The sequence below is a fragment of the Cygnus atratus genome, chromosome 29, assembly GCF_013377495.2.
Source record: "Cygnus atratus isolate AKBS03 ecotype Queensland, Australia chromosome 29, CAtr_DNAZoo_HiC_assembly, whole genome shotgun sequence".
Taxonomy (NCBI): domain Eukaryota; kingdom Metazoa; phylum Chordata; class Aves; order Anseriformes; family Anatidae; genus Cygnus; species Cygnus atratus.
In genome coordinates, this window is record NC_066390.1 from 1583257 (window position 1) to 1606583 (window position 23327).

The window sequence follows — 23327 nt, forward strand, 5'->3', positions numbered from 1 at the left end:
ACGGGATCCCTCTGAAGCCTCTCCAGAGCACTGTGCCCTGGGGCTGTCCGAGCCTGTCACACGTCGAAGATTTCCAGCTGATTTCCAGCACACGGCTCTGCCCATCCCGCACCCCAGCTCCCTGCTCTTACCTCCAAAACAGGAGAGAACGAGAGGCAGCAAGAAAAAGAAAGCGCAGGCAGCTCAGGGAAGGCTTTGAGGCTCCTGAACCTCCCGACGGAGCTGCGCTCTTCCAGAAGAGCACCTGACGCGAGACTCACCACGGTCTGCTGGCAGGCGGCAGCAGCGCCCCACGTTCAGCACGTGGCACCGTGGCAGTGGCAGAACACCCCCAGGCAGCGGTCTGACTGCTGCAGCGAGCTGCCCCCAGCTGCCAGGAGCCTCCCGTGGTTTCCCTGCCTCAGCCCAGGGCCCATTCCCCTGTCTGACCCATGCCACATCCTCAGCTGTTCGCTCCAGCGAGCGCGCTGGGCGGCTGCGCGAGGGATGCTCCACGCCTCCGTGGTGCTGCTCAGCACCTCCAAGCACAGCTTACGTATTAATTTCTACAATTAACTCCCGGCTTGCACAAGGAAGCCCCGTGTAGGCAGCGCTGCTCAGCTGCCCACGTCTGCGGGAGCTGCATTTGCTCGGGCACGGCCCCGAAAGGGCAGGCACCGCGTCCGCTGCACCCCAACCGGCCCCGCCAACCCCTGGGGAAGAGCAGCCCACGTCCTGCAGACACGAACAGGAGCTCAGGGATGACAAGGGGAAAGCATCGGCGCCCTGAGAGAGCTCAGACTCAAGGCAGCAGGCTCACGGACACCGGGAACGGCTGCCCCTGAATGTGAAGAAGGACGTGAAGAAGGGCTCTGCACCTCCAAAAGCTCAGAGCTCCCGCGAGCTCCTGCAGCAGCAGGCACTAGATGGCGCAGGGAGATCGCGGCAGGACGGGGGTTTGCTTTCCTGCGTGGTGCAAACCTTCCTGCCCGGCACCCCAAAACCTCTCCCCATCACCACCCTGCTCCAGCCTGGGGCTTGCCAGCTCCAGGGCCAAATTCCTGCCCTGCCCAGCGCACGGGGCAGCGCAAGCACAGGCTGCAGCGGCTGCTGGGCACGATGCGACATTTAAAGCAGGGACCCGTTGCCACCGCCTGGTTGGCATCACTAGGAGGGACACACACCGGCCAGGGTGTCCCCAAGAAGTCACTTGCCAGCTGCCGGGTGCAGCCTGCTGCTCAGAAGGAACGGGGCTTGAGAGAGCCCAGCGCAGAGCCCCGAGGATGATGAAGGGAGCGGAGCATTAAGGGAGGAGAGGCTGAGGGAGCTGGGGCTCTAAGGCTCGGAGGAGAGGAGGCCGAGGGGCGACCTCGTTAACGTTTATAATTATGGGAAGGGCGAGCGGCGGGAGGACGGGGCCAGGCTCTGCTCGGTGACACCCGGCGACAGGACAAGGGGCAGCGGGTGCAAGCTGGGACACGGGAGGTCCGGCTCAAAAATGAGACCAAACTTGGGCACGGGGAGGGTGGCAGAGCACGGAACAGGCTGCCCGGGGGGGCTGTGGGGTCTCCTTCTCTGGAGTCACCCAAAACCCGCCCGGAGGCGTTCCTGCGTGACCTGATCCGGGTGTCCCTGCTCCGGCAGGGGGACCGGGCCGGGTGATCTTTTAGGGTCCCTTCCAGTCCCTGACATTGGGGGATTCTGTGACTTCCCCAGCCTCTTCTCCTGGCCCCGGGCAGGCACAGCACACGGCTGTTTGATGCAGAGGATGGAAACGCTCACACCAAGAGCAGGCAGAGCACGACCTGGAGAAGGGCAGAACTGCCTGCTGAGACCCTGCCAGAAGCCGCCCTGACCTCGCTCCCTGTGATCCCCCTGGTTTTGGGGACACGGCTCCTCGGGCAGAGACGCAGCCCCTGACGCCACACGCCAGAAAACACCGAGGCTCTTACTTCGTTTGCTCTTGTCCTTATTGAGGATCTGCCGCAGCTCCTGCTCCTGCTGCCCGGGCTCTGCCTCGCGGTGCGGAGACTCCATGGTCACCTGGGGGAGAAGAGGGCACCGTCAGCACCACAGGACCCTGACCTCACCCTATACAGCACCCGAGGCACGATGCCACGATGCCAGAGCATCTCTGAAACGATCCGTTGTCATTTTTGGAAACCTGGTGGGCAGCCTGGGCTGACAAGGACGCGTTAAAGTTGTTTCATCGCAGCGAACCGGACGCATCTTTGTCTCCAGAGATGCTCTCCCCAGGGACACTGCAAAACTCAGACCAGTTTGTTTCAGCTTGCTGCCTGTTTTGACATATCTGTAGCTGGGGCACGTTGTAATACAGCTAAAAAAAAAAATCATAGTTGACTAACAAGGGGAAAAAAAAAAAAACAAAATAGAAAAAATATACACTAATCTTAGAAGTTCGTGTCTCTGTTTTCTGCAGCTTATCACATCTCACATGGATGAAAGCATCACATCTGCACGAAAGCCTCTAAGCACCTGGCAGCCGTAGCAGCATCACCACCTCCAACCTCCCTCGTGTGGACCAAGCCGATGCTCAGCGTCCCCCCGAAAGCCCCAGGGAATCCCCCAAAGCTCCCAGCCAGGGTTAGTGGGACCGGTGGGGCTGGCGCTCAGGGGCAGACGCTTCCACCTCTTGGACGTGGCAGGATGTAGGAGAGGGCCCTGGTGGTCCAGGGGCTCACAGCAAGGTGGTTTTACAGCTGCTGCAGGATTCAGCAGAGTCTGGAGCACGCAGGGTGCAAGAGAAGGGGATTAGAGACGGAGCCAGGTTCTACGGAGCCCGGAAAAAGGACAGGCAGCAATGGGACAAACGTGCAATGATGTAAATCCCAGCTGGACTCGAGGAGCCACAAGGACAGGGCTTGATCTCCACGCTAGGAGATGGTCACAACTTGCCTGGCCGTGGCCCCAAAAGCCTGCCGTGGCCCTGAAGGTGGAAGCATCGGGCTCCAGAGGAGGCACCCAGCCTAAACCTTACAAAACCTTGTGACAATGCGGAGCCTGGCAGCAGACGCCGTGCCAGGGAAGGGCGCTATTCTGGGTGACACGAGAGGATTTCGGCGAAGGCTTCCCAGAAAAGCCAATTAGCTGGCGGAGTGAGTAAGCCGTGCCTTTAGGGCAGAGAGGCAGCGGTGGCCAAGACGAGTGGCAGATCACAGACACCAGGCATCCTGTCCAGCCGCGCTGGCTCCTCTCTCGGCGCACACGGCGTGCGGCTGCAAACACTTCCCCGCTCCACGCGTCCCGGGAGGCCCCAGCCTCCTGCTGCCCTTGGCAGGGCTGAAGTTTGGACTGGAACACACAAACTCCCCCCCCAACCTGCCTCCCTAACCGGCCTCCTCGCATCAGCGCGGCCTCCGGGATGGCTGAGGAGCGCCGCAGGCTCTCCAGCTCATGGGAAGGAAAGAATTGACCTGGGAAGATTATTTCGGGGTTGGGATTTCCAGCCTCTTACTTAGCCGGTGGTTAAGGCGTCAGAGATGGGAGCCCAGGCAAGGCCAGCCTGGAGGCTGGGCACTGCCGGCACGCACACAGCGCCACCCCAAGCTACACGGGTTTTTTTTGGGGGGGAAAAAGGGATTTTTGGAAGCATCCGTTCCGCCCGTACCCTCACGTGCTGGTGGGCGAGCTGCTCCACTTGCTGCTGGTGCAGGCTGGCGAGGAAGAGCTGGTGCTGCAGCTGCTGCGTGTGCTTCAGGGCCAGCAGGGCGGTGTCGGAGCCGGGCTTGACGACGCGCTGCCCGATGCGCAGGTCCATGGGGGCGGCCTGGGGCACCCGCGGGGAGGTGCACGGGTTCACAGCAGCTGCGGAGACACAAAGCGGGGTGCGGCGGGGTGAGAATCAGCACGCGGAGGGGGCCCCTGTGCCTCGCGCCCCCAGGAAAGCGACGGCAGCATGGGGACGGGGTGAGGATACCCCGACGCACAGGAGGGCGCTGGGAGAAACGCGCCCTGCTGCCGAGAAGGGCTTGCCACATCCCATCTGCTGCCTGCGAAAGCCTCCTCCGTCATCCAGGCAGAAATCCTGTGAGCTAGACGCGCTTGGAGAGCCTCCAAGGTGCTGCAGGCACCTCTCCCTGACACCGCGGCTTCGCAAACCGGAGGCACTCCCATCCTGCCGGGGTGCGCAGCCTCCCCCGTCCTCACGGGACCACCTAGAACGGCCTCGACTGCAGAGGGCATCCGACGCCCCTCGCAGCAGGGGATTTTCACCTAAAGCCTCGCTGAGCTTACCCCTCAGGCGCCACGGGTCAGCGTAAAGGCTGGCTGCCTCCAGCACGGCACCGCTGCAACCCGGCGAAGAAACAGGGCGACCTGCAGCCCGCCGTGGGAAGGGCAGGCAATGCCCCCACCCTGCCACGCGGGTGCTGCCCCTCCTGCATCTCTGCAGCCCAATTTAGCCCAGCAAAGCCACCTGCGGGAAGCTACGGGGTGGTGGTGGCAATGGGACGTCGCTTGCCCCCAGTGCCTGCCCCAAAAGAGGCCGCATCCAGCGCGGGCTGCAGGAGGATGCTCCAAAAAGCACAGCAGAGCGGGGAGATGCTCCAAAAAGCACAGCAGAGCGGGGACGAGCGAGCACGACAGCAACTGAAGGACACACGGACAGCCCCAAGGGGCCTTTGGCATCCCAAAAACACAGCCAAGGCAGCTGCAGCAGCTTCGCCACGAGCACTGCGGCACAGGGAGGGGAAAAGAAGCTGGGAACGGGCAGGTGGGCAGGAAATCCAGCGAAGGGGGATGCTCTTGCAGGGCCAAAGCTGCTGCAGCCTGAGAACTAATTGTTTTCCACAAGCAGTGAAGCAGCTCAAGCAAAAAAAAATAAATAAATAAAAATGCAAATGTTATTTTTATAGGCAGAGCACCACGCCCTGCGCTGTGCAAACCTCAGCTTCAACGGCATCAGGGAGCTTGTGCTGATGCTTGCGATATTGCAGGAGAAATCTCGGCAGGCTCCAGCCCTGTAACGCAGCAACAGAACGGGGGAAACCTGGCAAAGCCCCAGCACGGCACGGGACAGGTCCCGAATGCCAGCTCCCATCCATGCAGATGATGAAATGCACGGCCCTGCAAAAGTGGGATCAGCTCTGGACATCCTGCATGGCCCGGGCAGGGAAAGCTGCCCCAGATCCACGGGATAAATGTTTTTTCGCACCAGCTAAATCCCTCGGGACACGACCCCAGCTTCAGCCCCGAGGGCCTGATGCTCCCAGGGGTGCCCCATCCCAGGACTGACCCCGCTCCCTCCGTCTCATTGATACCTGGGATTTCACTTGTCGCCAGCTAATTGGCTCTAATTGCTGCACCCTGGTGCGACACCAGGCTGAGGACGAGAACAGCTGCAAGCTGCTGAGCTCCCACCCCCTCAGGCTCCAGCCTCAGGTGCGATGCCCCGAGATGGGCAGGATGAGACCTTGGGCAGCGCACAAGCAGCTAAGCGTGTTTCAGACGCGTTTTTATGACCCAACCTGAGCCCAAGTAGCGTTACCCTAAGCAAGGAGACCCTTCCTCTGCTCTCGGCCCTTTGCTTCACCCTTCCACACCTGCACGCAGCCGTGCACGGGTCCAGAAAACGCCGCTAGCCTTCACGGTGCTGCCAGCTCATCCCCGCGGTGCCGGGCGCTGCTCCCGAAACCTCCCAGCTCCAGCCGGCCCCGCAGGGCCCCGGATCCTTGCTAAACGTCAGCGATTTTGAAGGATGCAAGCGATAAAGACGCCGGGCTGCCACCTCCCGGCTTCCCAGCTCGCGTGGTTCCCGTGCCACAGCGAGGAGGAGGAGGATGCTCGGAGGGAGGAAGGCTGGAGCTCAGCACTCCCCAGGGGCGCTGGGCAGGGACAGGCTGTAATGAGCAAACTTTGGGGTGGGAAACGGGGATTTCTGATGGCACCCAGCCCACAAAAAATAAAAAAAAATATAATAAAAAAAAAAAACCATCATGGGTTGCTCGCTAGCTGCAGGAACTTGCCGAGGCTCGGCCATCCCTGCGTCCCCTCCAGCCAAGCCGTCCTGCTGCGGGACAGGAGCTGAGACCACGACTGCCAGGCCCAGCTTTGAGACGCGGAGAAGAGCCGCCTGCGTGCGGAAGCATCGTTTGGAGGGGAAAACAGGGCCGCGAGGAGGACGGCACCAATCCTCCGTGCCGCAGCCGCCATCCTCGCAGCCTCCCCTCTGCTTGTGATGCTCAGAGCACCCGGAGGGAGCTCCCTGAACGGCCCCAGCCTCAGCTCAGCAGCAGCAGCCCTGTTCTCACCTCTCCATCCAGCCATCCGCTGCCCTTCCAGCACCAACCTGGGGCAGAAAAGGGGTGAGGAGGGCTTAGGGACAAGCCCGGGGGAAGGACGGGGCGTTGAGGGGAGGCGAGGATGGAAGGCGCCCGCCGGGTAGCTGGGAATCTCTCTGCCTCATTTGTTTCAGACTTTTTAAAAACAAACTCCGAAGCAGCAGCGGAAGGGAAGAAGTGGGAGGGAACGCGTGCGCCGGGGGAGAGGGAGGCCGGGCAGGGCCAGCGGCCAGCAGCCAGAAAAACAACTCCTCATCGTGCTCCCGGAGCCAGGAAAAAGGCTGTCGAGCATCCCCGCGGCCAAGAGGCAGCGGCCGCGCGGAGAGCCGCCCCGCGGGGAGGGCTGCGGCCAAACGGGGCCGGTGGGGAGAGGGGAGGACGAGGGCAGGGATGAGGAAAGGCACCGTGGGAGCAGAGCGCCCAGACCTCTGCAAAAAAAAAAAAAAAACAACACAAAACCCGGGGTCGCAGCTTCTTTGCTGGGTTAAAGCCGCGAAGCTCGGGGTGATTGTGCAGAGCTGGAAACGCGGCGCTCGGCAGGGCAAATTCCAGGGCAGAGCCGCTGTCCAGCCTCGGGCAGCACCCGGCGGCTCCCTGGGGGCGCCACCCGTCCCTCCTGCAGCTCCGAGCCCCCGCACGAAGCCCTTCCTGCCCTGGGAGCTGTTTGTTTCAGCCGTGACCTCCCTCCGCAGCTTGAATTCATTTGGGGTTCGATGCCGGGACCTCCGCCAAGAGTTACAGTAAACAACTCCCCTCCGCCGCAGCCTCCGATGCGATGCTCGCGCATGATTCAGGGGGCAGGCGGCCAGGCGAGCGGCTCCTCCTCTTCCCCTCGCCCCAGGAAAGGGCCCCGCAGCCAAAACCCGGCACCTCGAGGGCTCCCGGGGGGGCTGCCCCCTTCCCCGAGCGAACCCGCGTCCTGCTGGGGACCCTCGGAGGCCACCAGCGCCGTGTAGGGAACCCGCAAACCCCACGGAGGGGCTGCCTCCAGCTCCCGAGCCGTGCGCGCGGGGCGAAGCGAGCGTCCTCCTCCTCCTCCCGGGGAAAAAGAGGCGGTTTTTGGGACAGGCTCCTCTCCCGCCTGCCAACATTTTTTTTTTCTTTCTTTTTTTTTTTTTTTTTTTCCTGCGACTTATTTTTAGTTCGCCACAACGTTCGCATGGGAAGGCCGGCGCTGGTGGCCAGCCCGGCTCCACGGCCACCGCGGCACCGGGACGGGAGCGGGGGCAGCGCTCAAAAGCGCGACCCCTCCACGGGCAGGCGGCAAGGCGCAGCCTCCTTGCGAGGACACGACGCTTCCCCCCAGCTCCTTCCTGCTTCTGCTAAATAAATCACGAACGGCAAAGCCGGGCCGCTCGGCCCAGCCGACGCAGGAGGCGGTTGGGGCACGAAGCAGCCGCAAAGAAGCGGGGAGGGTGGGGGGAAGGTTTTTGCCTTGCCCTCCGTCAGCACCGGGGACGTCACCGTGCCGCCGGCGGCACGAGGCGGTTGTTTTTCTGGGTCACCCAAGGCGGGCAGGACGCGGGGAGGAAAACACGCCGGCGCGCCCGGAGGAAGCCGAGGAGGCGAAAGCGGGGCCCCCGCGCGCGCGGAGGCGACGGCCCTGGGGGGGGGGGGGTGCTGCCGAGCCCGTTGCACAAACCTCTCGGCACCTGGGCACGTCGAGCCGCAGCAACACCCTTTCCTCCGCGGGAAAGGGGAGATTGCAACAGGGCGAGAGGGGCCGCGGCGCGGCCTCTTCCCGGCCGGCCCTGGGAAAGCCGCCGGCGGGGCGAGCGTGAATGCAGGCTCTGTGCTCTGCAGCCCCGAGCGGGTTACGAGCATTTTCCAGGCCGCTCCGCCGGCCGGCCTCTTCCTCCTCCTTCCTTCCTTCCTTCGCGCTCTCTGCACCCCGAGGAAGCGACGGAGGAGAGACGAGGAGGACTTCAAACGACGGAGCCGGGCTCTGAGCCCCCCGAGCGCCCGCTTTGGGGCTGCTTCTGCTCCACCACGCTCTGCGCGAGCCCTCGAGTGTCCCCCGCTAAGCTTTTTGAGCAGGGTGAAACCCGGTGCCGGCGACTTTCCCAGGCCGGCGGCGTTGATCCGGCGCTGGGGCAGCTCCTTTTCCCCGGGGGGAAACCGCGAGCCACGCTGCTGCTCTCGGCCGGCCACCCCCCCCCCCCCGCAAAAACACAAAGCGCCGCCGAACGCTCGGCTTTTGGCATTTCCTGGTTTGTTTTTTTTTTTAACGAGGCGAGATCAGCCGTCAGCAAAAAGCTGCGCTTATATAAGAGGGAAATCGAGCAGGGAGCAAACAAAGCCAGGCGAGCGGGCTGGTAAGGAGCAAACCAGACCCAGCGGAGCTCCGGGGCTCCGCAGCCCCTCGCCGTCCATCCCCGTTTCGCATCAGCCAGCCCCGAGCTTTGTCCGCGGCCGAGCAGGAATTAAATGCAGTTTTTGAAAACCGTTTCCCATCTTCTGTTGATTAGCTGTGAAAGGTTCAGAGTTCAGCCGGGTTGAAGAATGCATGTGATTAAAAACATTCCTCTTTAATAAAAGGAAGAGGTCTCCTCCAGAGCCACGCACAAGTAACAAAAATTAGCCGGAGGGGATTTGTTCAAATTAAAAACACTTAAATCAAAAACCACACGAAAAAGACTATGTTGAAATAACACTAAGATCACAAAGCCGGGACTCAAGAAATAGGAAATCCCAGAGTCAGGGTACCTCACATAACCTCCCCGTGGCCCCTGGGGTATACGCACCAAGACGCTGGCTTTAATTACGGGGCCAAATACTGCGCTCCCGACGAAGGACGACGCCAGCAGAAGGGGTATCGCCCCGTTATCTCTGCCCTGCTGCAGTAGGAGTGGGGACACGTGTAGGAACCCCACGGCGGGTGCAGGGAACCCCACAGTGGGCGCAGGGAACCCCACGGCGGGCGCAGGGAACCCCACGGCGGGCGCTCCACTTGCCCCTCTGCTCCCCTACCTCCATCTCCTCACGTGTCCCTGGAGGGCTCCCTCGCCGGACCCCCCAAAAGCGGAGTCTTTGGGGCATTTTCCTCTTTTCCAGCCTTTCAGGGGCAGCACGGGGGACCCGCCGCGCTCCTGCCCGGGGAGAAGAGCAGCTGCGGGGAAAGCCCCGCGCGGCCGCAGCCGTCCCCAGGCAGCGTCCCGCGTGAGCCATGCGAGCAGATGATGCGCGGGGAAGATGTAATGCTTGGAGCGGGCGGCTGCCAAGTCCCGATAACTCTTTTCGGAGCATGCTAGCTGGGGCTTTCAGGGGCTTTATGAATTGGCCAGATGTGGGTGGATCCCACTCCTCCCTACCAGACATCGAATTCCTGCTCCAAAACGAGAAGAGGCTGACGTTTCTTCATGCAAAGCCCCGAAGAGTTTTTTTCCACAAGGGTAAAAACATAAATATATTTTTTTTTTCAACTCTGCTTCCTGCAAGCTTTTTTTCCTGCAGAAAGTTTCCAGAAAAAAAAAAATAAAAATCGAGACACCTGACGATTCAAGTCTGGCAGTCAGACGCGCGTTACAAAACCCTTCCCAAACAGAGGATGAACCACAATCAAAAGCAATGCACCTGAAACCAACCCGACTGTGCACATACACCTGTGAGCAAAGCACATTATTTGGGTATTTCAAGCACATTAATCAGAAACTCCTCGGTTTGAGCCTGTGAACGACTCACATAAGGCCCAAGGAAGCAATCGGACCAGGGCAAGAGCCTTCCCCCGCTTACTCTCGCTGGTTATTTGTGGCTCGTGACCTTTGAGTCAGACATTTAATAGCCCTCCCTGGAATTTTCTCCCCACGAACGCATGCAGCTACACTCTGAAAACTATGACTCCGGGACCCGACAATCTCACAGTGCGCCGGGGCGTTTGCACTGCAAGGACACGGAGCAAAACACGCTGTGCCTGGAGCTGCCCCGTTTTCGGTTTTTAATGCTGGCAGGGAGCTGGGAGGTGCTAGGTGGATGAAAAAAAAAATAACCCTTATCTACATCCCACCAAGCTGTTCTCCCCATCTGGAACATAAGAGGAGGGGAAAAAAAAAAAAAATCCCTTTCACCCAGGCAGCACCAAGACCCACAGGAACTTCTCAACCCACAGCCCAGTACTGGTGCTGCTGGGGATGCTCAGAGCCACGGGATCACGCTACACCTTCCTGCAGCACCCTTACGGCACAGAAGGCATAGGAAGAGGGCTGGGAACCCTTCAGCACGAAGTAATTCGTCCGTGCTTGCTCCTGCCACGTGCCAGAGGTCCGGCTGCACCTGCAGCAGGGACGCAGGCACCCCGGCTCTCCCCGAAACGCGAAGCTCCGGCGTTGGCTCGGCTCCTGCGCTGCCCCGGCGGCACGAGCGGAGCCGCACAGGTGTGTTTTTGGTGCCTCTTCCAAGGCAGCTTTTCAAAGTGCTCCCAAATCCACACGCTCAGATCGGCCTGCGAAGTGTTTTGCCCGCAGGGCAAAGCCGGTCAGGAGGATCCCAGGTTACCCTGCCTCGCCAAATTACCCCACAGCCCTGAATCCTATTACCAGCCCCAAATTTCACTGTAGGCGATACTTAAACCAAGCAGCTTCCTTTGCTCTCCCGCACAGCTCCCCAGGAGCTGGAGCAACCTGCAAACGTGCCAGGGGCTGAGCACCCTGGATGCTGCCCCCGTCCCGGGGAGTTTTAGAAGCCTTCAAAGCACCTGGGCGCGCGCGCGCACAGAGGCAGATGGGCTCAGAAAACCTGCACAGCAAAACCTGGCGGCGGGTTTCCAGTCCAAACCGGAGACCTTTCGGTCGCAGGGACGCAGAGGTACGGAGCCAAGGGGGGAGCTGGGCACAGGCAGGATGGAATCACGCCACGGGCAGGCAACGCAGCGGCTGCGGTTTCCCAAATAGCTGCTCACAACCCCAGCGTAAGGCATCCCCATCCCTGGCGGCTGTTCCTGTCCCGCCCTGACGTATGGCACCAGTCATGCCTATGCACGCAGGTGTGCATGTCTAAAACGAGTAAATAGCATTTTTTGGCTTTTTTTCTTTCACCAGTTTCTCCGCAGAAGGACCACATCCCCGCGCCACTCTCCGCGTGGGTAGCAAGGGAGGACTGGCGCAGCTGGACCCCTCTGGCTGCCATCTCCTGCCAGCAGCTGCATCCTCCCACCCACACCAGCCATCGGCCCCAGCCCAAACTAAACCGCGGCACCAGGCTCTCGGGGAGGATGCGAGGTATCCCCAGGAAGCCTCGCCACCACCGCCGTTTCCTCTGGAACCGAGGGAAATCCACCACCAAAGGGCTTCGGTGAAGGAGAGCCAAGGCTGCCTGGCGGCGCCGCGTGCTCCCCAGAGCAGCGTGGGCAGCTTCTGCTGGGGGAAACTGCCAGGAAAAGTCCTGAGCCGCACGGAAGGCGGCAGGGAATTATCCCCGTAGCGCAGCCCACCCCATCTCTGAGCTCCCCGCCCGACTCCTTCCCACCCGAGCCCCTCGCCTGGTCCCGCAGCATCGCCCACCTCCTTCCCTTGCAGACGCAGCTGGAGAAGGGGCGAGGGCTCGCGGTGTGCTCCCAAAACCTTAAATCCTGCCAACTCCTGCAGGCAGAGACGAACGCAGACGACGGGCAGCAGCTCCAGGCGAGCAAGTCCTCCCGCTCTGCCTCGGCTCCAGCACCCCGGCGTCCTCCGGCAGTGCCATCTTCCCCCGCAGAGCGGGCTTCTCCCGGGGGGCTCCAGCGAGAGGCAACCATCCAGCCCGGAGCCTCACGGCATCACCTCGCCCCGCCGGCGATCCCAGAGCTCCTTCGCAGGGGCTCTGGCAGCGCTCCTCGTGCCCTGAGCCCCGCTCTCCCAGCCGGTGGGTGCAGGGGCGCGCAGCAGCCCCGCGGCCGAGCGCTCGCGGGCAGCGAGCGGCACCCTGCGCACGCAGGACGCCTGGCCTCGCCGCGCCGGCTCTGGTTACATCAGCACGAGAGGATGCTGCCTCCGTGCCAAGGGAAGCAGAGGAGAGATCAAACGATTAGACAAACCTCTCCGCAATTACCAGCCCTTTGCATAAGCGGAGGAGAGCGTTCCCAACCGGTTTGGACGGCGCGCTGGCAGGCTCGGCAGCGCTCCCGTTCCGGACCCAAAGCCCGTCTGGGGGTCCCCGCCGCCACCGTCCCCTGCGTGCACAAGGCAACTGCGCAGAGCATCCCACCCAGCAGCCAAAACAGCACGGAGCAACGCCCGAGCCCTTTTGTTTAAGCCTCCCCAGGTAGGAGCGGCCTCGCCTTGCGCTGGGTCGCTGCTGCGCCAGGGCTGCTGTCACCAGCGCTACAGCTCAGCCCACTTTTTTTTTTTTCTTCTTTTCTTTTTTTTTTTTTTTTTCCTGTTTTAATTGCTGCGTGCAACACTGCAAGAGCCCAGCTTGACTCATAAGCCCCCAGGGAGGAGCTCGGGGCTCACGAGCGGTGCTTTGCTTGATCTGGAGTTGCTGAGACAAAAGCCTCGACTGCCACAATACCGGCTCTCAGGCAGTGACTCCTCAAGGGGGACCTGCCTTTTAATCAGGGCCCTTCTGCAGGCTGCAGAGGAGGAAATCCCTTTGGCAAACGCTGGCCGAGGTCCAAGGCCGGGCTGGAAGGCAGATTTGGTCAGGAAAAAAAAAAAGTCAAAATAACTCGCGCCCAACGCAACGCAGAGAGCGGGCCAACACGGAGGTAGGAGAAGCAGCACCAGCGGTGGCACGTAGGGGACGGGAGGAAAGAGGCACAAACGAAGTTCTCCAGAGCGCTCGGTGCCCAGACAGTTAAACCACAACCAGCCAGGGCACAGCCGGGGTTACCCAAGAGCCTTGCTGCAGCGCTGACGGGCCGTGCAGTTAAGGAAGGAGGCTCTCAGGAGGGCTCTGAGGCTGGGGAGGGCTGGCGCTGCCCTACAAAGCCACGGGGGGGTGAGCGGGGTGCCCACGGAGCCGGCCGAGGACGGCTTGGAGCCCTTCGGTGTCCTCTCCAGCCATCGGAGACCGATTGGCAGCACACGGAGCCGAGCCGCGGTTTTTAGGGCAGGAGCTATTTATGTCAGAGGAAGGAAGCCGCAGCATTTTCAGTTTCCTGCACGGGTACACTTCTGGTATCCTTCGCCGTGGGGCTGTCTAGCCCTGCCTCCCGTACCTGGGTCCTCGCGAAGAAGCTGCGAAAACGCTACCTTTGGCTCAAAGTCGGTGCTGGTGCAGCTGGGGCAAGGCGCAGGCATCAGATCCTTCACTCAGGAGGAGGCTGAAGCGTGCTTGGGTCCAACAAACCTTTCGGCCACGCCACGGGGACGCCGGTGGCGGCCACCCAGGGCCAGCACGGGTGCTTGCACCGAGGTGGGTGAGCCACCGCGCTGAAGCTGGGGAATGCAACAAGGGCTGGAAGAGCTAAACGAGGCCAAGCCAGAGCAGGGCTTCTTCTGGATCCTGCCGGGAGAGAGCAAGGGCAGCGAGCAGCCGGAGGATGTGCGATGGCTGCAGGATGCGGGCAGCCAAAGCACCCGGTGTAGGCACAGCGGGTGCTGCAGGACGCGCGCGCGCTCGGTGTTCGTGTAGAGGCACTGCCCCGAGAGTTAACCCAGGTTAATCCTGCTGCTGAGCTGCTCGAGCACGGGAAGAAAAGGAGAAAATAATAAACAAAGCCCTGGCGAGCCCCTGGGCCTAACCTCAGACACCAAGGAACCAGCGCACGCGTTGGGATTCGAGACTTCGGCGCTGCCCAGGCTCGGAGCTGGTGTCAAAACCCACATCCCCACCCAGGACCCCCAACCTCACTGTGCAACCAAGCCCCTCGCCGGGCACACGCTGCAGAGCCGCACCCAGCGCCAGCTACGAGGCCGCTCAGGGCTCCAGCACCCGCACGGGACCTTTGCGGCCCGGCGGCGGGCACGGTCACCGCCGGACGTCACCGCGTGTCCCCGTGCACCGCGTGTCCCCGGGACGAGCGCGGCGCAGGCTGGCGGCGGCTCTCAGATCTCCTCTCCCAGCAGTGGCGGAGCCGGGCGCAGCCACCACACCCTTGCAGTTCTCACGGGCAAGTACGAACCTTGGCAAAGCCCTCGGCCCGCTGGCAGCCAGCTCCATCAGGCTCATTAAGTGCAATTAAGCCAGAGTGGGTATTCCCCCCCCCCCCCCCCCCCCCCACACACACCTCCTCCTCCTTTTGGGGATATTGCTTTTAGACAAAATAAACAGGGAGGCTTTGCGTGGGCTCGGGCAGGTGGCTGGCACCCAGGCCCCGCGCAGCAGCAGGTGGAAACGCCGAGGTCTCTGCAAACGGGAACGTGCAAGACCTCAACGAAGCTCACGCCCCAGCGCATTCCTTTGTAAAAGCGGGGAAAGGCTCCTGCCTAAGCCTAAAGTGATGTTTTATTGCATCAGCTCCCGCTGCATCACTTCTAAGCTGCTTTACAGAATAATCGCCGTCCTCTTGCTTTCGCCGTGCTCAAAGCCACGAAAACGGAGAGGGAGAAGGGGACGAGGGCCCCGCGCGCCTCGTCCTCCTCCTCCTCCCAGGCAGATCCTGCGGCAGGGCAGCCGACGCCAACACACACAAGAGGACGCGTGTGGCCGGAGCGTCAGCGAGGCTAAAAACACGCAGGCAAGGCCGTCACGCCGACCCCTGGGGACCGGCAGCGCTTTGACGAGCCCGCAGACCGTCGGCGTTTCGTGCTAACGCAAGGAGCTGGCTCCGACGGCCGCCAAGGAATTGCTCCATTGCCCTGGCACCGCCGCACACCTCCTGTCAGCGGGAAAAGCTGGGAGCTCCCGGGATTTCTGGCAGGTTACGCGGGCTGGCCCCGACCCTGGGCTTCGTCAAGCGTTCGGCGGCACATGCTGGGTGCCGTGCACAGAGGACACGGCGCGAGGAGGACGCGGCCGCCGCGCTGCGTCCCGATTCCCCACGGGACGAGCAAAGCAGAGAGCCCAGAGGGATCCTTAAAGCTTTCTGCTCCCCTACGTCAAAAAATAGCCGTCCTGCTCCGTGCTGGGGCTGTCCCGGCGCAGACTCGACGTGAGCACGTGCAAGGGGCTGAATTTGGACTCTCCTGGCCGTCCTGGGGTGATCCCAGCTGAGCACACGTGCTCCAGTAAGAGCGGGGCTTTTCCCAGTTTGGCTGCTACCAGGAATTGATAACCACCCCGGTAAAACTGGCAAAGCTCTCCCGTGCAGCCAAACCCTCAGATGCGTCACGGGCGATGCCTCCACGTCTGGACAGCGGCAGAGGTGTGGCCGCGCTCTGACGAAGATCTTTGCTTCAAACGTTTGGGGTTTACTGGTGTTAGGAGGACCGAGCCGGAGCAAATATAGATCATTTCCCATCTTAATTCTGCTTTCACTTCCTGGCACGTGGGAGCCCAGCCTCCTCCGGCACAGCAAGCCTCGACTTTGCATGCCCACAGCAGCCAGAGCAGTGCGAAAAAAAAAAACACGCAGGAGGGGTTTTGCAGCAATTCTGCGCAACCATCAGAGCTTTGTCCACAAGACAAAGAACTAAAAACAACCCCCCCAAAAAAACAGACCCCTTTTCAAAGGCCGTATTTCTTCATCTCAACGAGGCGACCTTCCCATTTCCACTGCACACCTCTTAATGGTTTCAGAGGCGCCTACACATGGCCACCGACTGCACGCGGATCATCCTCCCACCCCTGCCCCGACACCTCCAGCCGCACATCCACAGCAAAGCGCGGCGCTCGGGGAATTCCTAACGTTAGGATCCCGCTTTGCCTTCCCCAGATACCTTACGTTGAGAGCCAACAGCATCCCAACAGCCTCAAGCGGCCGCTGGGAACGGAGGCCGGGGAGGCAGCAGCAGCATCTCCCGCAGCACCGGGGCCGCGGCGCAGCAGCCCCTCGACCTGGGCGGAGCGGGTCGGCGCGTCCAAGCGCAGCGGTTGTGCCTACTGCAGAACCGGCAGCCAGCAAAATCCTCTCCCCTCCCCGCGTCCCTTTGAGGCAAAAAGGAAGAAGGCTGGAAACATCCTTCCTCTCCTCCGGACAATGCGATGGAAATAGCACGGGAGGAGCGGCGGAGGCAGCGGCGGCTCCGCGAGGCTCCGGTGCCTGGCCAGCGGCAAGGACCGCGCGCGGCCGACGGTTTCCTGCCATTGTCCCGGCCGCGGCCAAGCCCCGCGCAGCTGCACCCGGCCTGGAACAGCGAAAATGGGGCCCTCGAGGCCGAAGTCATCTCCACTGCGATTTAGGGGCAGAAGGAAGGTGAGACACACAGCCAAAACTGCCCCAAAGCGCAAACCCACGGCCCTGCCCGCACTCAGACCGGCCAGCGCTGGGATAAACCCCGCTCCTGAGGCTGGTGGGATTTTCTGTTGCACAATAAAAAATAAAAAAAAAACACTAAGACAGCAGCTCTCCCTTCCTCGCACCCAGTCCAGAGGAAAGAACAAGGCCCCCACGGAGCAGGTTCCACGCTAAATCCTCACTTTCTGCTCCAAAGGCGTGGGGCGCTCACATCCAGCCCCATCCGGCACGCACGGCGCCGGCTGGAAAACCCTGCCAGCAACCGAGCCCGGCGTAAAACCCGTCCTGCCCGCAGCTCGAACGGGCGAGAAAGGAAGACGAGCGTCGTGCCGGCAGCGCTGGGCTCCGCATCCCTGCTGCCTCTGCCCAGCCCGAGCTCCCCGTACCTGCTGCGAAGGGGGCCCAGGCACTTCTACAGCAGACGCTGCTCGCCGAGCCGCTGGCGTCGCGCCCGAAGCCCGGCCGCGCGGGGAGCGCCGCGAGCCCAGCTGCTCCGCTCCCTGAAGGTTCCCAAGAGCATTTTTGCCCCGCTGACATGTTAAAAATAGAAAGCCGGCGGTATTATTGTCCTGCAAGCAAATATAGAAAGTTTACATCCTCGCTGCTAAAAAAACTATGCGGCAGAGCCCACTCCGGAGCACGTAACTTGGGAAATCAGCACAACATCCTTAAGAGTATTACACGTTACAGTGACGCACTGCAGCGTTCAGTGCCAGTGGTAAACTTGCCTTCCCCCTCCTCTCGCTTCCCTGTTTTTTTGGTTTGTTTTTTTTTTTCAGGCTTTTGTGCATCCGCCACAGGCCGCCCGCTTGCGCTGGCCTCCGAGCAGGGTGAGCAGGCTCGCACGGCACTCCCGCAGAAGAACGCGCTGCCCCGGTGCTGCCCTCGCAGATGGGAAAGCGAGCACGATCCAAGCTGGGAGTGGACTTGTCACCGGCCTCCCTTAACGCTTTCCAGCTCCAGCTGCTGCAGGGAAGGCGGCAGCGCCGTCCCTAAGGCGCGGGGAGAGCAGGCGGTTGGGTGCTCCGTCCCTGCTCCAGCTTCCGAAGGGTAAAACCCGTTTGCAGGCTCCCCACAAAGCCCCGAAGGGAGAAGCCACCGGTGACCCCAGCGGCAGGAGGGCGGCCGAGCTTCCCCATCCATCACCCCTGCTGACTCAGGAGGGAGGGGGCCTCAGCCCGAGCCTCATTCTTGGAAAGGGAAGGTTTCTACGCAAGCCCGGCTTTTCCATGAGCGTTTGTGCTAACGCGCTGCACCGCTCCCACCCAGCTGGGACCGGGCTCGAGATCCAATTTCGTTTTTTTCGAAAAAAATCACACGGGAGATGAGGAATGCATCAGGTCACCTCCAGCCCCAGGCAGAAACCCTGGGTTCTTCTGCAAAGGCAGCCTTAGGAGAGGGGAGCCACGGGCTGGGGATGTCCTTCCAGCAGCTCCCTGGAGAGCTGCTCCACGTGGAGATGCACCGCCGGGACCACGGCATCTCCGCAGAGGGGTGGAGAACCGGGTGGGCAGCGCTTTCGAGAGGACGGTGCCTCCAGGAGGTACCTGGAGAGGCACAGCAAAGCCCGAGTGGGGACAGCAGCGAGTTCGTGCCGCATCCCACCGAGCAAGCCCCCAAGGGCCTGCTGGATGCAGCCCGTGCCCACCTCCCCAGGGGCAGGAGGCTGAAGGCATCGGGGTTGAGACACCACCACCGTCCCCAAAACACCTCCCGCTCCTTGCTGCGGCAGCGAGGCCGCAAACAAGACTCGTGCGGATGCGGCGAACGGACCGAGCATGACTCCCTTCACCCCCCTCCCCTTCTCCCCAAAACAAAACACACACCCAGAAACAGAAGGAAACCAGGCAGGAAAAACCCGGCGGTCATTCGACAACTATTTCAAGCCTCCCCGCTCCCCGGAGGGAGCCGGTCTGCCTCCCACCACGTCCCCTCCAGCCGTACCGGAGCTGCCCCGTGCCCCCCCCCGCCACGATCCCGTGCCAGCTGCCGGTGGGCTGGTGTGTGGGGGCCGCTTTCTCCTCGTTTCGTACCGTGCACATCTCAGCTGGCATTTCAGCGCAAAGCCAGCGCCAGGTTTCTCTCTGCTGAGCCAAGGCGCTTGGAAATGCATGACGACTTGAGCAGATTAATTGGAAACACAGCCTGGGTGTTGCAATCCCAGGAATGACTCCAATTTCAGGAACAAATGTTTTCATCTCAAACTGGGAGCAGTCACCCAAGTGGAAGGGCGCATTTTTGTTGCTGTAGCTCACCCCTCCCCTGGCGTGCGGGCGGTGGGAAGGGAGCAGCATCGCGCCCCGACAGGGCGGCTGCGCAGGCACTCGCGTCGCCAGGAGCTGCTGCTGCTGCAGGGATTCCTGATGCTCGCAGCCAGCTCCGGAGAGGGACAGCTGAGTTTTGCCCGTGTCTTCTCTCCTCTTGCAGCCGCATGTCGTTCCCGCCGCGGTCCGCGGCTCTCTCTACCAACAAGGTGGGAGAACAGGAGGGGCCGGGGCTTCCTGCCGCGGGTCCCAGGTCCCCAAGGGTGGCCGCAGGGCGAGCAGAATCCTGCTGTGGCTCCGTGAGCATCCATCCCGTGGGCGACGCTTCCAGCTCCTGCCCAGGTGGCTTCCCGAAAGGCCGCTTTCCCGACCCAAAGGCCCGGCAGGACCTGCTCCACCACGTCCACCGTACTCACACGCGGAAACTCTCCCCCCGAAGGACAGTCTGCCCAAAGAAGAGTCCCCAAGGTGCTTCTGCTGAAGGACACGGGCTCCAGGAGCTCGCGGATTCCCTCCCTGGTCCCACAGCCCACGGAGGTGACTTCTGCCCTGCGTCGAAGGCGCGGTGCCAGCCCAGCCCGCCACGCCAAGCACACCTGGGCAGCGCTGGGGGAGACGCTGCTTCCCGGCTCAGCTCTCCAAAGCCAAGCCCAGAAGCAGCTCAAGGAAAAAGGGACCTGTTCCCGCAGGGAAGGTCCTGGGCTGAACGTGCCGGAGGCTGAAAATAAATCCCCCCAGGACCATTCGCTCCGTCTAGTGGCGAGCCGTTCCCCTGCTCCCCTCGCACTCCTCCCCCTCCACAGCAGTCGCTCTCCCCCTTCCAGGAGTTTCGCCATCGGTTTGCCAGCCCTTTTTGCTCAACGCTGCTCCCTGCCAACCTCCCATGCTCTCTTAGGTGGTCCCCTCCGCAGCCGTGGCAGCTCTTGAACTCTCGCTCTCCCCTGGCTGCCAAAACCAAAGAGCTCCTCCACGGCCCAGCAGCTGCGCAGCGGCTTCTCCTGCAGCTGAAGGTGATAAGGGAAGAAGGAAAGCTGGTCCGTCCACCCGCAGAGCCCCTGGCAGGGAAGGCAGCCCCGATATCCCACTGCCAGGGCTCCTGCAACCCAAGAAAAACTGTGTGGGCTGTGGAAAGGGCACGAGGCTGCTGCGGGAGGAAAAAAAACAAAAAAAACCTGCACGCTGAGAGCCCAGGGATGGGCTCGGGGAGCCGCCAGCTTGCTCGGCTCCCGCGAGCCTGCACGTGTGGTTAGCAAGCACCCAAGCGGGAAGGAGGGAGTGGAGGTGCTGCAGCTGCTTTTGCCGATCCCCCCGTCTGCTGGAGACGGGCGTGGGAGCAAGGCCTGGGTGAATTCCTGCTTTGGCAGGGGCGCAGCGGGAGACGGTCCCACGCGGAGCGGCAGGGACCCGGGGCGAGCGAGCCCAGCCCGCCTCGCGCAGCCTGGATGGAGGACGGGATTTCAGCTGGATAAAAAGCGTTTTAACCTTCCCGGAGAGCTCAGCTCCTGCAGGTCCCATTTCTGCTGGCTTCTCCTCCTCCACCAGCTGTTTGGCCTCCCTCTTCGGCAAAGCCTGCCAGAGCTGGGGCTGGACCCGAGAGCATCGCGGACACCGCGGTTTCTCAGCATCCCGCTGCTGCACAGACAGCCCAGGGCTACACAAACCCTTCCTGAAGCCCCCAGCCCCGGTCCAGCTCTAAACCCACTGACCCCAGCCCTAAATCCAATCCCCTTCTCAGCCATCGCTCTTTTTTTTTTCCTGCATGAAAGCCGCAGTTCTTGGCCAGAGCTCTGGGTTTTGATTTGTACCCGCTGCCATAAAGCCCCTAACCCCTTTCTTTGTCGCTGCCAGGCAGAGGAGCTGCAAGCCCCACCACACCGAGATGCCCTCAGCCCCGCACCCTTGAAGGTTGCCCACGGGGGACACGCTCCAGCCAAGGCAATCCCAGCACACTCCTCCATCAAGGCTCTTGAAAACGTGTCAAATGCCAACACAACGCCCAAATCGACTGGAAACTATTCGCCCGCGACCAAACCCTTGCATCAACTCCACGCGAGCCGTAGCTTTTCTGCAATTAATTTAGATATTCCGACAAAATGAAACCACCAGGTTTTGTAATGAGATGCCACTTATGGAGCTTCGCTCGTTCCAGAGCCTGCTGTGAGATCTGTATTTGGGACACCCCTCTCTCTCCAACCAGAGCATCTTTTATCCTAACGCTGAACACACAACAAGAGCGACCAGCAGCATGCAGCCGGTCACCTCTCCTCTAACCTGGGCTCTCAGCATCAGCAGGGTCGGCTCCGGCAAAGCCTCAGCTCTCGCTCCCATGGTCAGCGATGCCCAAGTGCTGCTGAGCAGAGAGGAAGACGAAAGCTGCGTGGACGGAGGGGAGAGCTGCTGGGTTTTGCAAGGATGTCCTCGGGCAGGCAGCAGTGCTGGGAGGCCTCCCCCGGCAAGCCAGCAGATAAGGCAGCGAGAGGGAGGACGCGCAGATCTGTGCGGATCCAGCACACGCCCAAGCTCACACCAGACCCAGCCCACAAATCCTTCTGCAAGCTCCTCTGTCCCACCTCCAGATGTGCCAGCACCCCGTCCTACACCCCGCGTCCCACCCAGGCTTCTCGGCGCACACGCCCTCCACCTTCTTGGCTCGCTTGGCGAATTGTCCCAGACACGTCTGCGTGGTGTGAAACGGCCCCGGCGTGCCAGCACCCCAGCCTCTCCGGCAGGGAAGCAGCCAAGCGCTATCACTTGTTCCCATCGCTGTCGCAGGCCATCACCCAGTCTGGGCTCCTGCAGGAGGCAGCGAGCCTCCGCCCAGGCAGCAAAGTGACTCGGGAGCAAGCTAGACCCAGCGAGACATCCGGCAAAGTCCCACCGAGACCAAAAATAAATAAATAAATACAAATCCTTCCAGTCCCTTGAGCTCGATGGAGCTTTCAAGGGCTCGCTGCCATCGCCGCGCCAAACACCTCACGGCACGAGCAGAAAAGAGACGGGAACCGCGGGGAGACTTGGAGCTCTCCAGACAGGGAAGGAGCAGGGCTCCAGGCCATTCTCCAGGGCCTCCTTTTTGCTGTGATTTGACACAAGGAGAGATCAGACGCGGCGCTGCTAGGACGGTTCACTGCAGAGGGACAGGGCCAGCACCCAAATTGCAAGCTGGCCTCTGTCCCCACCGCTTCGGCCCCTTTGTTTGGATACCTTGAGGCTCCTTTTGACTCCAAGCTCCAGCACCGTCCCTTCCTTCAAAGCAAATGCTCCGTTTTTGTTGGTGTGAGGCTCTTCCAACAAGCCTCGGCCCTTTCTGAAGTAGACAATGCTCGAGTCTGGAGCTCCCGAGGCGATGGCACCTCCCTGCGCCTCCCCGGTGGCCCAGCCCTGGCATCACTCACGAAGCACGGACTCAGCGATGCCTTCGATCCTGCTCAGGGATTTTCGAGGACCCAGAGTCACCGTGGCATTGCCCCGTAAGGACCAGCACCACCTCTCCTGACATCTCAGCTCGTGCTGACGGGTACGGATGCTGTTGATCCACAACTACTAAACCAGCAGGAAGCACACACGGTCCTGCGAAGCAGGCAGAGCAGAGCCAAGCTGCGGGCACGTCTTTTCTGCTCCGTAGCAGCCACATCGGGAGCACTTCGCAGCCACAAACCACCGGCACCGTGTTCCTGGTCTGGTTCGTGCTCCCGAGGAAGGACCCAGCCGCGGTATTTACAAAGCTAACGAGAAGCACGGAGGTGGTAGCCGGCTGCCCGGCTCCTTAAGGCTCCTACCTGTCCGTACAGGGCTCCTCAGGTTGCTGCTCGCCTCCCAGCCGAGGTTGCGTTGCAGCAAGCCCTCCTGGTGACAGATGAGAGGCAGAACCACCACCCCTGCGTGGTTCCAACCCGCTGTCAGTGATTTATTTTCAATAATCGCACACAGAGGTGCGACCGGGGTGCCAAAGCGTGTCTCCAGCCCCCCTGCGATGAGCATGGCAGGTCGGGGGGCCAGGGGGCTCCTTCTGGAGTACCTTTCCCTGCAAATGGTTAGCCTCTCTGCATCCGTTAACCCTCCTGGAGACGAGCAGAGGGGTACTGGCACCTGCCACCTTGTCCTTCAGGGTGTCCCACAAACCGCAGCTGGGCCATTGCACAAGTCACACGCAGCTGGGAGGCATCTGCAGCTATCGGCCCACCGCTCCCCTGCTCCTACAGCAGGGCAGCTTGCAGCAATCCAGAGCTTTTCCCGGCCTCAGCTGTCATTCTGCCGCTTCACTTCCACTGAGAGGCTCAGAAAGAATGCAGAAACAGCCTCTGAGACGCGCACGCAGGGCTCACCTGCACCAGAATTCCTCAGCCCCCTTTTTTGACCTGAGCTATACGTGATGGTGCCCGCGCCGTTTCCCAGTCAGCCCTGAAAAATAAAACCCCGGGAGCCTGACGGCAGGGTAGGATCCAAATCCACCGGCTGCAGCTGGGATGCATCTGCCAGAGCGGACATTTCAGCAGCACCAACCCCATCACGGGCATCCTAACAGCAAAGCTC

At 61.6% G+C, this 23327-nt stretch overlaps 1 protein-coding gene across 12 annotated transcripts in view; it reads right to left on the reverse strand.

Annotated features, from left to right (window-relative positions):
• The window catches only part of HDAC7 (histone deacetylase 7), a 76525-nt gene that overhangs the window by 10610 nt on the left and 42588 nt on the right, over nucleotides 1-23327 (reverse strand). For 8 of the 12 annotated variants that reach the window (XM_035570312.2, XM_035570316.2, XM_050715934.1 and 5 more), the window contains exons 2-3: nucleotides 3608-3804; nucleotides 1932-2022 (exon numbers count right to left, since the gene is read on the reverse strand). In XM_035570312.2, coding sequence (XP_035426205.1) covers nucleotides 1932-2022; nucleotides 3608-3804 — 288 coding nt within the window. Of the gene's footprint in view, nucleotides 1-1931; nucleotides 2023-2143; nucleotides 3466-3607; nucleotides 3805-3916; nucleotides 4325-6248; nucleotides 6428-16916; nucleotides 16954-23327 lie in introns of those variants that run through there. The other 4 variants (XM_050715936.1, XM_050715935.1, XM_035570311.2 and 1 more) reach the window with 4 other exon arrangements.